Raw genomic sequence first — 16379 nt, forward strand, 5'->3', positions numbered from 1 at the left:
CTTCTGTCTTTTCTCTTGTATAATCCAGCGCCCAAAATTATTTTTAATTTATTCATAAAGGTTTTCAGAAGAAAAAGCCTCAATACATTGATCCGGAGCATCATTTCATGTGGCGCTGCATAATTGATTTAATGCAGCTTCCTAACATTGGCCTCCCTCAGTTGCGTCTGACAGCCCTCAGGTTAATGGTGTGAAAACAGGGACCCTGCTTTTCCCCACCTGTCAAGTGGTAATTGGCCAACGGTTTCCTTTATTAGCATTCTGCCACAGGGACTGAAAACACCTCTTAAATTGTGTACAAAATAATTGCTGGAGCATGAACAAGGAGAGCTTGCAGTAAACACGAACGCCAGGAATTGAGAGCAACATTTCAATACCGACGTATGTAATAAATGTGCATTTCCTCTCCTGATAAAACAGTAGCCTAATTAATGTCGCCTTTGTGCTCTTCTTGTGTCTCCATTTTGCAGGTTATTCCTCCAAGCACGCGAGAGAGACCCAGGGAGGAAGACCGTGGCAGAAACAATAAGATGAGACCATTTAATGATGGTAACCTCTAAGGAGCAAAGCACAAGCCGAGCCAAGGTGGTGAATTCTCTTTTAAACCACCGACACAAGTTCCCTGCAGGAAACCCCTGATGAAAGAAACTCAGTATAAAGGCAGATACTCAACTTTTTCCCGACTGGTACATGGGGACAACACCATCCATCAATGAACAGGAGACAAATAAAAGGAGTGCTTCTGACCCTGAGAACAGTTGAACATCCAGCTGAATTTCCAACAGGATTGTCTCCTCCGTGCTGAAACCACAGTGGTATCGCCCCTTTCATAATTTTTTGGCCCCGCACATGACTCTCAGAGAAGCACCAATGGCCTGCAGCTTAGGCATGGTGATGAGTGCCTTGTTTTGGTCTGTAGCCATTGTATATTTGACTCACATTGGCAAAGTCAGTGGAGACTGCTGGTTGATTGAGGGTGAAAAGGGCTTTGTGTGGCTTGCAATTTGTAGCCAAAACCAACCACCTTATGAGGCCATCCCACAGCATATTAACAGCACCATTGTGGACCTTCGTTTGAATGAAAACAAAATCAAAAGCATCCATTATTCTGCTCTTAGTCGCTTTGCCAACTTGACCTACCTGAACCTGACAAAGAATGACATCTCCTACATCGAGGACGGGGCCTTTTCTGCTCAGTTTAACTTACAAGTCCTTCAAATGGGCTTCAACAAGATGCGCAACCTGACAGAGGGAATCCTCAGGGGTTTAGGAAAGCTGCAATACCTCTACCTCCAGGCAAACCTGATAGAGACTGTGACACCCAATGCCTTTTGGGAATGCCCCAACATAGAGAACATTGACCTCTCCATGAACCGAATCCAACAGTTAGACGGGTCCACGTTTACCAGTCTGACTAAACTGACCACCTGCGAGCTGTACACCAATCCTTTCAACTGCTCTTGTGAATTACTTGGCTTTGTCAAATGGCTCTCGGTTTTCCCAAACAGGACGAACGAGCGGATGGTCTGCGACTCCCCACCCGGCGTCTCCGGTTTTAGTTTACTGAGCCAGAATCCGAACAATCCGACCTATCGAAACGCACTCCACATGCTCAAAACTGTGTGCACGGATGACTATGTGACGCCATTTATTGCTTTGCCCACTGACTCTTCAACACCCCCGCCAGACTCAACACTCTGCGGGCTGGAAGACTGTCCATCAGGCACAGAGCCAGATGACATTACCATCAGTTCGACCTACACCACCATGGAAGTAACCCCTGTGATGAATGTGAAGCAAGTAACAAATACAGGTGCCATCATCACAGTTCAGATCCCCCATCCTTACAAAAAGATGTACATCCTCATTCTGTACAACAACAGCTTCTTCACCGAAATTCGAAATCTAAAAGATATAACGCAGGATATCGAACTGAAAGATCTTAAACCCCACACTAACTACACATACTGTGTGGCTTCAATACGAAACTCCCTCAGACACAACCACACTTGTCTGACTCTCACTACAGGCCTTCGGATCGAGAAGGACAGAGATGTAAACAATGCAACTGCTACTCATTATATTATGACAATTTTAGGCTGCCTCTTTAGCATGGTCATTTTTCTTGGGGTGGTCTACTACTGCTTGCGAAGAAAGCGTCAGCAAGATGAAAAGCACAAAAAAGCAGGGACCCTGAAGAAAAATATAATGGAACTTAAGTATGGACAAGAACTGGAAGGGGGGACTATTTCCCGAATGTCACAGAAGCAGTTGTTGGCTGGGGAGAGCATGGCCCGTATGCCATACCTACCATCTGCTGCTGAAATGGAGCAGTACAAATTTCAAGAGATGAGTGATACTCCCAAAATGATGAAGGGAAACTACATGGAGGTGCGAAGTATGGAACACCACGAACGCAGGGAATGTGACATGGGAATGCCCGGGAACAGCCAGGGGTCAGTGGCAGAGATTTCCACCATTGCAAAAGAGGTGGATAAAGTCAATCAGATAATTAACAACTGTATAGATGCTCTAAAGTCAGAATCAACCTCTTTTCAAGGAGTGAAATCCGGAGCCGTGTCGAACGCAGAGCCTCAGCTCGTTCTAATATCAGAGCACCCACAGAATAAGTCCGGCCTTCTGTCGCCAGTGTACACGGACAGCTACCATCATTCTCTGCAGAGGCATCGGAGCTCTGATGTCTCACCAAAGAGGCCCAGCACTGCCACAGGAGGGCCCATGCGAAGCCCCAGGCCTTATCGCAATGAATCCAAGTACATAGAGAAAACCTCCCCGACGGGAGAGACCATCCACACTGTAACACCTGCTGCCACCATCCTGAGGGCTGAGGCGGAGAAGATCCGCCACTACAGTGACCACCGGCACTCGTACCCCGACGCTCACATAGAGGAGCTGGAAGGACCTGACGGCCACAGGTCCTCCATGCTGGACCCGCTCACTCACTCCCGCACCAGAGACTTAGCATATTCCCAGCTGTCGTCTCAGTATCACAATCTAAGCTTTTCTTCCAGTCCCGAGTACTACTGCAAACCTTCACATAGCATCTGGGAGCGGTTCAAACTCCACCGGAAACGACACAAAGATGATGATGATGAGTACATGGCTGCAGGGCATGCACTGCGTAAGAAAGTCCAGTTTGCAAAGGATGAGGACCTGCACGATATTTTAGACTACTGGAAAGGAGTGTCAGCCCAACAGAAATCATAACCACTTTAGATTTTTTTTAAATGGACCACACGTTCCAGAAATGACATAAGAACTTCATCTGACTATTGAATCAATGGAAACTTCCATTATTATAATCAACTACTCACTCGCGTGTATAAAATTCTGTTTTCGACTGTGACAAAAATGGGGTAAACATTCTTTAAATTTGTCATATTATGTAAAGCATCCAATGGGAAAACTTTTATCTGTTAAAGAGAAAATATATATTGCAAATTTATGACATATATGTTACAATGGATAATAGGTTTTTGGGTATCGCATGGCCAAGTCCTGTGACAGTGGATTTGTTGTTGTGTAATATGAAACTACTATATGAAGATATGTTTAATGAAACCTCAATATTTTTTGAATAACTATCTGGACCTTTTATTGAAAAATAACTTTTTGGTTTTCCTTCCCTCCCTGAATTAATTTAATTTAACAGATCTATGTACAGATATGGGTTTCTATATTTGCAATGTTTGCTGTGTAAATGGAAACTTATTACTGGATGAGCTGGGTTTATCAAACGGAGCGCTGTTCATTTGGACTATCTTGTTGCTAAACACCGGCAAGTCCCACTACAAACTTGTCAGGACATTTGTCATTTTAACCTTTGCCGCCTGATGTTTTTTTTCATACATATATATATATATTCTCATCTTTCTTAAAGCTTTTACATGCATTTACATGATACAGATGGTTTCAGTTTTCAAGTCCCCTTAAATCACAGGACGAGATTTCCGCTGGCTGGTTAGTGATCGACTTCGTGAAGGCGAGCTGCAGTGAATCACACGTTGCACTGGAGCTCGGTTATCAGTGTTGTGAACCATCGTTTGTATCTTTAGTACCAAAGTAGAAAAAGCTGAAATGTTTACAATATCTCTGCGCAGTCTGGGAATCATATGAACATACAGCAGTAGGTCTATGTTGACTCCTCTTTTTTTTTACTGTATCAGTTACGTCTTAAAAAGTGAAAACATTGGGAAACAACAATTTACACAACACAACACGAGATGGTAATGAGTATTAATCAGTAACATTTCAAAGGGAAAGCAGCAGTACTCCATCACCTGTTGTGTGGGTACACAAACAGCTGCTCTTCCCGGCAGGAGAGCCCGATGGATGAATGTAACAGATACTTCTTCTGATCTGTCTATGGCAGCTTTTATGTGTTTTTTCAAGGAAATATTTATTTGCTGTTTTTGCCGACTGTTCTATTTCGTTTGTTTCTGTTTTGCTTTAATATTTCTTCCAGTGTATTATATTGCATAACGTTTGATCCAATACATGCAGGAAAGTAGTTTGTCATTCGGCCGGGCCTTGTTGCTTGCTGAAAGGTTTTGTTTTATTTCCAACTGCTAGGCTGTTAAATCTTTTTTGTATATTGTGAAAGCTACTAACCAGACGAATATCAACATGCTAGAGTAAAATTTGAGAATGTGAAACTGAATCCTCTGACTTACTGGCTGTGAATTTGTAAATCATGATTTTTTTTATTTTTTGTTTTTTCGAGGAAATAGAAGATTAGATTTTTCTTTGTAAGTTGTTTTTATAACTTATTCCAAACAGGCTCAACATGATTCATTGCATGTTCATGATCAAGTGATAAGTGTTTAATTTCCTACATTAAAAAAAGGTACTAGTTGTAGTAGTATAATAAATTGTTAGGTCCAGGCCTAAGGCGATATTGTAAGAAGAAATATTGACTGACATTGAAAAATGTTCTAACAATCACAATGTATAAATATTAGTCCAAATTCAAGGAAACAAACCCCCCAAGAAGCAGCAGATCTCCTTTATTTGAACAGTTCTGCTCCGGTTAGACAAGCGTGCGTCTAAGTTTCGTGAAGATTTTGAAATAGAATAACCAGCAAATCAGCACGAGAAAATAGAGATGAGTGTGTCTTTTAACAGTTGATGGTGCATTTAACAGTTGATGGTGCTTATTCTCCAGTTGGAATGCCATTGAATCATAGTAGAAGAAAAGGCTGTTGAAAAACTTAACAGATTAAACCACATAGTTGGTTCAATACATCGAAGCGACAACACATTCAAACACATACAACTAATTAATACTTCATTAAACAAACATCATTTCCCATGATTATTATTTCCAATAGTGTGATTTCAATCTACTTTTTGAGGCACAAATATGCAAGACAAGGACTTGCATTTAAATTTCTCTTCCCTTGGGTGTCAACAAATATTAAACACGCCTCATTAATTAATAAAAAAATCATTAATTATATATTGCTGTGCATGTGCTGTGAATTGAGAAAGCAGAGCTGACCCTATAGAATGAATCTGTCTTGTGACATATTTGTTCCTGTCATATTAAGTTCATTGTATGAAAGTGTGTCACGATGCTGTTATTATTCATTAATGTGAAATGAAGCATTCATGAGCCTGATGTGAATGTGTTATGTAAGCACCTTGTAAAATGTTAACTTGGTTGTCTGACTTAATATTTCAACCGCCTTAAGATTTTTGGGATACGTGTACAAGTGTAAAATCCCTTTTGTTTTATGTTGATACCGTTGATGAGTCTCCATTTGTTGTTATTTTTATAAAAAGTATTTCAGTATCCTCTGAGAGCTGTCAGGTTTCTAGTTCATTTAGCTATTTAGCGACATGTTTTTTATACTGCATATTGTAGCACTTATGTGTCTAATAAGAGTTTAAAGTGTTGAGAAAAACCTTTAGAGAGATCAACTGTTGTTGTTCAAGTGCATCAAAAACAAACAAGAGCACAAAATGTGTTTATTTTGTAATTATTTCCTAATACTATGTTATCTGCTTTCAGACAAAGTACTGTGAAATAAAGTTAAGGGTGCACATACAGCACACACTCTTTATTATGACTTCATCACTTTAAAGCTGCTCTAACGGGCACTGTCCGCTGGATCTGGCTCTGACACGTTCAAGGCCTGTTGCAGGTGTCGGAGAGCGAAGTGTCACCAGTGTAATAAAGTCCAACATGACTCCATGACCAGAGTTATTTTATGTCTAGGAGCATTTCGAGGGACTTTGGGGACCCCAGCAAAACGGACCGCACTGCACTACAGATAGAATAATTATGTTATGACCATGACAGCATCACACAAACAGAAAAATACAGGCTTAACCTTTGGTTTTGGTCTTGCCTCAGAGACTAAGAGTCTCCAGATTTCATCTGTGCAACGCATTTTAGGATCAATATATCCACAGCAACAGCTGTTGACACAAGGGGGGGGGGGTCCAGAATTGTGGCTACGACTCCAAAATGTTTTTAACTCAAAAGTTACGACCACAGGCCCAATATTCCACTTTATTTATGCCAAAACATTTCTAATGTGTTAATGTCTCTGCTACTTTGATTCAGTGTCTCTCGTAGTCTTTCTAAATCTTTGGCTGTAAAATTTAAAGAGTTACCTTTCAGAGGGGGACCAGGGTTATGGCTGCAATCAAACTTGATGAGGACCAGTTACTTTTTATATTTGCAATCCATTATTCTGGGGCTTGTACACAAAAATGAGGGTGTCCGGTGTCAGATGCCAGGTTACTGACAGATGTGCTGTGTGATAAGTTATATTTGCCATTTAAAAACAACAAGTGGTGGCAGTAAAAAAAACATCTGTTGGGCATGGAATGAGCTGTAAATGGGATTTTTTTGTATGTCGTGATGGAGGCTTGAACGAGCCAGAGGACGACCAGAAGAGAGATCTACGGAAAATTTAAATGTAGCAAGGCCTTACTTTCGCAAAGTAGGAAACATTGGAGGTCCTCAGCAAAAGGGACCTGAGGGGCAACAAACCAAACCAACCGCCAGGTACAGAAAACTGTAAATGTAAAGTCTGGATCCTCTCAAAACCGAACAATGGCGTCGTTCAGTGCTTTCTTACATTCATACATATACACATACATTTTTCTCCAACTAAAGTAACGTCAATAGAGCATAGCATAATGCATCCTCATGTAGCAGGAGCTGTGCTATTGTCAAGACTGTATAGTTCCATCTGTAACAGATGCTAAAAGGCTTCACTTGAAGGCTTTTACTAAACAGGAAAAGTTCAAGCCCATACACAAAGTCCAAATCATCGTATTAAGGATTCTACGACTGAGTTCATCTTCATTTCTGCCTACTGAAGCGGAATATGAGTTGTAAATATCTGCAGGGCTGTTTATTAGTAGAGGCAAGTAAACAAGAAGACTGTCCAGACCGCATTCAAAATCACAGGAGAGGGGCCAAAAGCTGTTTCGTTTTTTATGTTGCTTAAAGATCTCACATAGTTCTCTTACATTTCCTGCCTACCACAGACTTAAAATTAGCGCATTTGCTATCTGTTAAATCTAAAGATAAACAACAGTTCAATACCTGAAGCTAAAAGGTGTCTTATCAATACGCTATTTACTTCATATACTGAACCTGGGAACTTATCATTACTGCGTTCCGAAAAAAACAACAACAACAACAAAGCAATAAACAGAAAGATGTACATTACCTCCCCTCTGTCATCGATGGCTCGTTGTTGCTGTTGCCACCTTTCTATTGCAATTTGCCTGGTCAGCTCGCCTGGGGGAAAATGGAGGGGAGAGACGTGAGAGGCATTGACTTTGATTTGCTCTTGTTACTCACGTCCCTGAACAACAGAGGTTAGCACAATAAGGCAGAAATTACACTCTGACTCAACAGGTAACTTAATCTTTGTGTGGCAGACACGATGCTGGACAAACCTCCCAGAGTGGAAAGGTTTCAGTTGTACCCAGTTTATAATGTCCACCTTTACCCTTATTTGCTGGATTCGGATTAAAAATGAACTATTAATGATAATAATATTAATACTGATGAAGTAGTTTTGACAGAGTGCAAAAATGTTGTTTGTAATGGATTTTAATATCGCAAACAAGTTTCTACCCATCATTTTATGAAGCCACAATATTTCAGATATAAACGCTGCCATCTTGTCCGAATATTCTGTGCAGTGCAATCCATTGTTTAAATTCAGATGTAGCAGCTACATGGTTTTCTGTAAAGATCCACTACAAATCTAAAAATAGCATAGTTAATACTTTATGCTAGCAATCCCACAATGCAGCATAAAATTATGAGAAGTGATGCTATTTCAGTGATAACTCAAAATAATGATTAGTCGGTGTCCAAAATTGGGATTTACTGCTCACTACTGAGAGAAGTGTCTATTATACAGCGAGTAAAGTGACCAATGGGGCTGAGGGATATGAAAAAAGCCACATTATTCAATTTAGCTCGACGAGTGAGGCTGCCTAATGGGAAGTGGTGACTATCAGAGTCAGGATACATCATCAGTTTCTCCATATAAACTTTTACTGATGAGATATTTGGGGATAATTTCAAGCAACCAATCCAGCAGCTGATAAGACAAATTTAACTAATAGCTTGTGATGTTGACCTATGGTGGTGCTATAGAAGAGGTCAGCGCATCATCAATGTCTCTATAGGATACATCCCATTGAGTCTGGAGAGAAGGCCAATGCTTAAGTGGCTGCAACCTGTCTTCTTTCAAATGGCCAGCAGGGGGGCGACACCACTGGTTCCACAACAAATTCTGTCTTTATAGAACTCTTTAAGAAAATAATCCTATTTCTCACTTGACCATTTTCATATGGTGTTGATGGCCTCAGTTGCCAATTTCCAGTCTTCTTCAACACAGCATAAGGTTCATTTTATGAAGCATACTCCCATTGGAGAATAAAAGGGACAATGAAGTACAATATGCATTAGAGCATCGATAGGTTACTTTTGGTCTCAAAGAACCATGAAGGCGGCATAACGCCAAACTCGAGGCTTCGAAATGGCCGTTCAGTAACCAAGGTGTGATGTCGCAGTGGGCTGCAACTAGATTCAACCGTAGAGAACCACGAGTTTCGAGAAATTTCACAGCAAACCACTTCACAGTATTTCAAACAGGTACAAAGTGGTGAATCCAATGACCCTCCATCACGCAGACCTGCTCCACCACATAGGATCTGCCATGGAGAAGTGTCAGCACGGAGAAAAATCTGATTTATTCTCAAGACAAGATAAGAATCGTAATACCATTTATTCTAAAGGATGAGTGGTGCTCACTGGCTGCCCGGGTGGTACCGCTCTCACTCCGTTTGAAAACAACAGCTCAGTCGGCACTCAGCATGAATCATGAATCACCAAATGTAAACACGGATCCTTGACATGAGGAACAAGAGCAGAATTTCCGGATTTCACCTTCGAAAACCAAAATCCCAGCTGCTGAACAGCAGCTTCTTATTAATAAATGTCCTCAAACTCCCTGCCCTGCATTTAATAACCCATTGAGCGTTTATTATGTATGTAATGAATATAAAACCCGGTGAGTGATTACAGACTCCACAGTGTCACGGTTGAGAAAACAGGGCTCAGTACACTGATCACAGAACTGGGGCTTTACCCAAGGGTTTTGGTTGATACTGAACAAACAAATATTTTGGGGGACACAGCATAACAGCTAGATAATAATGAGAAAAGAAGGTCAAGCTAATCCCCACGCACAGTTGTTTATGTTGCTTCTGGTTTTCTTCTCTGGAAGAGCAACAACAGGAAAAGACAAAAGATCATGTCCATCATCGAGGTGCAACATGTCTTGAATATTACATTTCAAGACATGTTTTTAAACATCTCCCCTTCATTGTACAAAAGATCATTTTGCACAGAAACAGCCCTCTGGCCATCCCACCCGCACAGTTCAGTGATAGAGACCCTCCATCCCCGGACATGGCACAGAGTGCATTAATCAGCTGTCAGCAGAGCATGACTAAGGCTGTGAGTTTAGAATACTTAAGGAGAAAAAGGCTGAATTTTCCCAGCTCTTGCCAAATGTAATGTCTAATTGGATATGGACGATCAGCTACGAAGAACAGAGCGTTCACAGAGGATTCTTTAAATGAGATCTGCATAAAGATCAAAGCTCAAATCACTGGGATAATAAACATATTGAGCTGGTATAAAGCTGCTCGGTGATGAAATAAAGTGATAGCATTCTAGGCCTGGACAGTGACCAGCCGGCTCTCAGGGGAAGATACATTTTGCCAATACAATTTCTGTATATATTTGGATGTAATTCATACATTTAAATATTGAATAATACAAATATGTATCCTTTTTATTCTCCTTAATACGTTTACTCAACTACCTGTCAGCGGGAGATTTGAATTGTGACTCCACTGTTGACAGGCAGTTACTAATACTTTGTTATTTACAATCCATTGCTAAAAATGAAACTGCTGCGTCTGGTGATTGAACCTTTACAAAACTCAGTGGGACCCCACATCTAAACTTTTTATAATTAAATTTTGAACAAATGTAGAATTCATCCGACGTTTTCACAAAAATACATCAGAATACTGTCAAAATAGCTTTTGCATGTTGTAAAGATGATGTCACCTATTGTCTAATAACAATCTACAACCCAAAGTTATAAAATGTAATACAATGCAAGTTTTGTGTCACTCGACAATACATCAACATTTTTATTGCAGCTTCCATGTATACATTTTGTGCAACCCTTTGAAAAGGCCCAGATCCACAGATTGGGAACCTCTGATTTATAAGTAGCCTGATTGAATTTGATCAAAACTAGATTCACTTCAATGAATAAAATGAAAGGTAAAATGATGCTTGATGTCTCTGCAGAAACAGTCAGAACTCTCACAGGAAACCGTTGTCTCGTAACAGAGTATTTTAACATCATGGTGTTGGTGCTTTTACTTGAGTAAAGTACAGTAACACCATCACATGGAGCTAAGTGACTGATGACTGGTGCTGTGGCTCATCCCCACAGAAAGAGCATTATGAATGAGTCTCTGAGAATATACGAGGGGTGCTGATTCCTGTGATCTATGTGCACCTTCATGTTGACGGGCTGAAACTCTTCAGTCTTGTTAAAGGAGATTTATGCTGATGGTTGATTCTGATGAGCCGCAAAGACCGAGGACCCCCTCATTAATACACGGAACGGCGGCTGAGCCGGTGATCGGCGAGCAGAACAAGTGAATGATCCTTCAAATGAGTGCCGCGCACAGGCGGGTCACAGGGACCAGTCAACACTACTGGCAGGAAGAGGAAGAAGAAGAACTACTGAGCTCGCTGCATGTTGGAGCAGGAGACACCGAACGGCTCATTATGATATGAAAGTGAGAGCAAATCAAAGAGTCTTCACACACTAGAAAATATAAGACATGTGCCCACACAGGTCACGTGACTTTTGTTCCTGGGACTTTTGCTTCTGGCGTTAATGAGCCTGCCTGTCTCTTCCCCACATCTTTGGTCCTCTTCCTTTTTTTCCAGCCAAACAAAGACGGCTCTGATCATCGTGAAGTATTATCGAGAAGAGGCTGAGCATGAAAAATAAGAGGGGGGGGGGGGAGGAAAAAAAATCAATGGTTCCATTCTTGTGGAAGATAAAAGGCTTTTAGGCTTTAATTAACAACCTCTTGTAGCTTTATGAATTTGCTTACCACTCAATTCAGAGGTGAGGACTCTCTTCAACACACTTATAATAGCCTGGATCACATCATCTCCTTTCACCACATAAAAAGTGCCATGCTAATTTTGTCTGTAATGTATCAAATGTATCAAAGAAGAGCAATCTGTTTTGACACAAACTCATATTTCATGAGAGACATAAACAAAACAAAAGTCCAAAAGAATATATGTATTTGTTGTTCTTAAACAACTAAATAAGCGAAACATTAAATAAGTAAGAGAAAATCTGGATGCAAAAAACTCAGTGTTTATTCGTCCATCCATTTTCTATCCTGCTCATCCTTTGAGGGTCTTCTTAGCTGACATTGTACGTGAGGCGGGGTCTCCAGCATATCACAGGACTGACAGTGACAAAACAAAATTGACCCTCTCATCTACAGACAATTTAAAGTCTCCAATAAACCTATGATGCATCTTAAAGCCGGTAGAACACAGAGAAAAAACAATGCCGCAGTGAAAACATGCAAACACCACAGAGGAAGGCCCTGGTAGCCATCATTGCAGAATGGTGGTTCAGCATAGCAAGAAGGTTTCTAGGTAATCTGACGTCAGGGTGCACCCCTCCTCTCGCTCATTGTCAGCTGGCTCCGGCCTCCACGAGACCCTCAAAGAACAAACCTTGTATGATAATGGATGGACGGATGAATAAATTCCATTTGGAAGTTTTAGGGTTCTTGTATTTTTTCATGCTGGCTGACTGTCACATCACTTTTTGAGACACCGGAATAAAGCAGTGCTACATTGTTAATGTTAGTCGCACCTGGGCTTCTCCTACTGCAACCATGAGTCAAATGTCTGATGTGGAATCAAATTAAATATCAGGATCAAATATGACACCCATATTAGACCATTGATGTCTGTTTATTAGATGTGTCTCCTAAAATAAAGGTAATGGGTGTGAGCCGATACGTGGAGATGACACATCAGACTGACTCAGCCTAAGTGCAACTGGCTGATTGTCCCATCCATGCGTACTTATGTGGCTGTGAAATGTCATGTCTATGAAATTGTGCAAAAACAATCTGTAAAGAAAGTAATCTCTCAGAGAAACACACCATAGGCACAAAATCTAACCCTAAGCCCGGCTGTGCTAATCATCAAATTAATTTGATCTAAAATAAAATAAAAAAACATATATTTAGACTGTTTGTTTTTTATCTGAAGTAATTTCTTTTCTCTTCCTGTATCACATTTAAATAACCCTCATGAGTCATATTGAACAACGGGGGTGTGTGCATACATTTCTTCCATCATACGTGGTTCGGGGCGAAATATAAAACAGTTCTTAACCGTTTGCTCGTCGGCGGCTCCAGCGGAGCATCGTCAGGGGCAGAGGTGCATGTTCGGGTCTGTCGGCAAAAACTTTGTGTACATTCCCAAAAGATATGTGGCTGAGGTCTAATTTAGTCATTCCTCTGTCATCCTCCTCCTCCTGATTTAACAATGCAGGTGAGGGAGGTGTGGGTGCAGGCCAGCAGTCCTCTTCAGCTCCAGCTGTAATTATACTCCACCCACATACTCTCCTTTCGTCTCACTCGAAAAAATACTGTTTGTCATATCAGTGGAGGTAAAGACGCTCCAACAGTCATTTCACACCGACTTTAAATTGTTTGGGGATTGTTTTTGTTCAATTTAAAAGACCGTGGAGGTGATTTCTCTTATTTTGCTTGATTAGACCTGTTCCACCTGTTAGTGACAAGGATTTATTATTCATGTTGGTCCATGAAATTGGATCACCACTTGTTATTCCTGCATTACCCTGCCAAACATCAACCTGAGCTGAAATATCAACTATTCAGAAAAAGTGAAACTATCTGTAGGGGTTCAAAGTACCTAAAATGTTTTATTCATCTAGTAACTTTATCATTAGACTGGTGCGTGGCCATAATTTTTGACCTCTAGTACCACTAAGAAGTATTGATTTTATGAGCGGGTCTTTGGTTTGTTTGTTTTCATGGACGGACATTTATATGAAAAAAACATGAAGATACTCTTGCCTGTAGTTTAAACTAACCCACTGATCAGGGCTGGTGCAAGAAGGTAGGCAAAGCAGGCAATTACCCACTAGAAACCCTTATTACACAGACCTGTCAGCAAATACACAACTCAATGTACTGATCTGATACCGGGTCTTTAAAGTATGTTAGTTTCACCCTAAAAATCACTTCTTCTTTGCCTCACCATGGCAGAAGCTGCGCTGTACTGCCTGTGGCAAGTATCGTTCTCAGGGAGGCTAAGAGGAAATGATTCCCAGTAATGTGACATCAGCCAGAGCTCACACTGGAAAGTACCCCAGTAAAATGTGGACGTGCACCATATGCAAGACTTCAGTTTAGAGCTATTTAAAGAAAGAATGTTGCCCCCAGATCTAGTTGTTTGTGCTTTTGGTCCGTTCTGACTGTCAAACTAGATAATAAGAGATTTTCAGTGGCATTCATTCCCTGAACACATTGATTATCCAAGATTTTAAATTCGAGCCAGGCCACACAACAATGAGAGCAATCATGCCTTACATACATGGCTAGTAGCATACAGCTGTTACAATACATAATGTGAATAGCTGTCGATCTTTTTTTAAATGCATCGTTATCATATCTGTACCCTGTATTGGCCGATATGCAAAGTTTAGGTATCGCTATTAGGAAAATGGAAAAGTTTTATCGGAACATCTTTAATTATCTTAGTCCACGTCAACGATAATATTATGATGCTACAATGCTGCACTTGGTTCATAATTTTGACAATTTAAATTGTAATGGGAGGTTTCTCATCATTTTTTCACTGGTGGAGGGTTTTGGTTTGGTTCACTGTGGGACCCCCCCCAGGTCCCTTTTGCCTGGGGCCCCCAAAGTCTCTTGAAACAGTCCTGCCACTGATCCACAAGGGACTGTAACAAGCTAAGTAATGCTGCAGAGTTCCAGCAAAGACAGTGAAACAGAAATTAACCATGGATTCAAGCAATGCAGAATATTGGTGATCAAAATATTTAACAAGCAAGGAAATGCATTTTACTTGTTTCCAGGCCTCAGGGATACAGACTGGGTATTTTAGTAGGATGAAATTATGTTAAAAAAATTAAATGTTGACATGTACATGAACACAAAATATCAGGACCTTTTCTCTGAGATTTCTCTGCGCTTTGCATTTATATATAAAAGATAGTGTGAAAAATGCTTAGGAGATTTTGCTGTACACTATACAGGAACATTTCAGATTACACCCAGGGAGTAAATCATTGTGTGAATGAAATGATGTCCTGCTGCTGTGCTCTGTTTTAAATGTGTCATTGCAAGATCTTGAGCAATGATGTCCTCACTTTATGAGATTTCTTCTGTCACACTTTGTTGGTGCTTTTGTCCCGGCTGGGAATTCACTACAGCTTTGTCCTCAGTGTGGTATCTTTTAATCTTACAACACTGCAATCACAGTTTTTCCTCTCTCATTCGTACTTTCTTTCTCTCCTGGAGGGAGCGTTTCTGATTGCAGCGGCACTTGTTATTTCCTGAATGAGGCTCTGGTGCATACTACAGTCCTCTAATCTGTCCGGCAATCATAAAGTCTCTGGATGCTGTCACTGATTGCACCCATAGTGACATAATTTTAGAAGACATGTGAAAAATGGAATTATTCACTCGCTGTCATTGAATGCGACTTAAAACCACTATCGACTCACGTCCAACAACAGCCCATGGATTTGATAATAACCGTATACTTACAATAAACATAAATATAATTTGTTTTCACTGCACTCCAGGGCACGGCTGAATTTTTCTGCTGCTCATGTTCACGTTTTAAAGCACAGGAAGTACATTTTTATTTGTTTAAGTGATAATGGGGCGTTTTTTTCTATTATAAACACTGAAATGCAGCTTTTGACACGAGACATGGCTGTGGTGCAGAGAAGAATGCAATTAGGCGGAGGCTTCACAACTTTAAATAGCTCCGATTGCTAAATGACGCCTCCCGTCGTATGCTAAATACAGTTTTAGAATCGTCTGAATACGTAACACTTTGGTGTATTATTGTACCTCTTCAGTGAAAAACAATTCTTTATTATGCCAGTTGTATTGACTCTAATCACACAGAAATGTAAGGAAGTGCCATGATTTTCTCTCACTCTGCGACCTATTGTGCACAAACACCGACAATTCCAGTTTAATATTTCGTCCTTTGTAACAGATGAATCCAAGCATTAATCAGACATTCGGAAGTGAAGAGAGAGAGAGCGTGAATGGAACATCTGCACTGAGTCACTCTGAAGGAGAATCACTACCTGTGTGCGATGTGATGCAGCTGTTTTGTAATTAAATTTGTATTAGCACATTGTCATTCACTCGTAAATTTTCCGGACCCACGGGTCAAATGGGGGTTAGAGCGTATCCCAGCATGCACTGGGCTGAGGGCCCAGAAACACCTTGAACAGGTTCCTGGTCAGTCAAAGGACAAAAATATAATCAAGTAAAATTACCGTTGCACGTATTAAGGGTTTAAAATCTTTAGTGGGGGACTGGGGTTAAAAGAAGCTGGATACATTTTATTTCCCATTTTAAAGCCACTGTCAATTGCAATAATAAACTGCAAACTATTAATAGTAACACTGTTTATTCATTATAATAAATTAATGCAAAATAAA

General features: G+C 40.6%; 1 protein-coding gene across 1 annotated transcript; it reads left to right on the forward strand.

The window, feature by feature from the left end:
• Positions 1–849: 849 nt before the first annotated feature.
• elfn1a (extracellular leucine-rich repeat and fibronectin type III domain containing 1a) lies at positions 850–3228 on the forward strand. Its single transcript, XM_061090700.1, has one exon. The coding sequence runs from the start codon at positions 850–852 to the stop codon at positions 3226–3228; it is 2379 nt and encodes a 792-aa protein (XP_060946683.1).
• The last annotated feature ends 13151 nt before the right edge of the window (positions 3229–16379 follow it).

This window comes from Limanda limanda, chromosome 17 (genome assembly GCF_963576545.1).
Source record: "Limanda limanda chromosome 17, fLimLim1.1, whole genome shotgun sequence".
Lineage (NCBI taxonomy): Eukaryota > Metazoa > Chordata > Actinopteri > Pleuronectiformes > Pleuronectidae > Limanda > Limanda limanda.

Coding starts and splice junctions, on each gene's coding strand:
- elfn1a (XM_061090700.1), top strand. CDS start 850: ATGACTCTCAGAGAAGCACCAATGGCCTGCAGCTTAGGCATGGTGATG.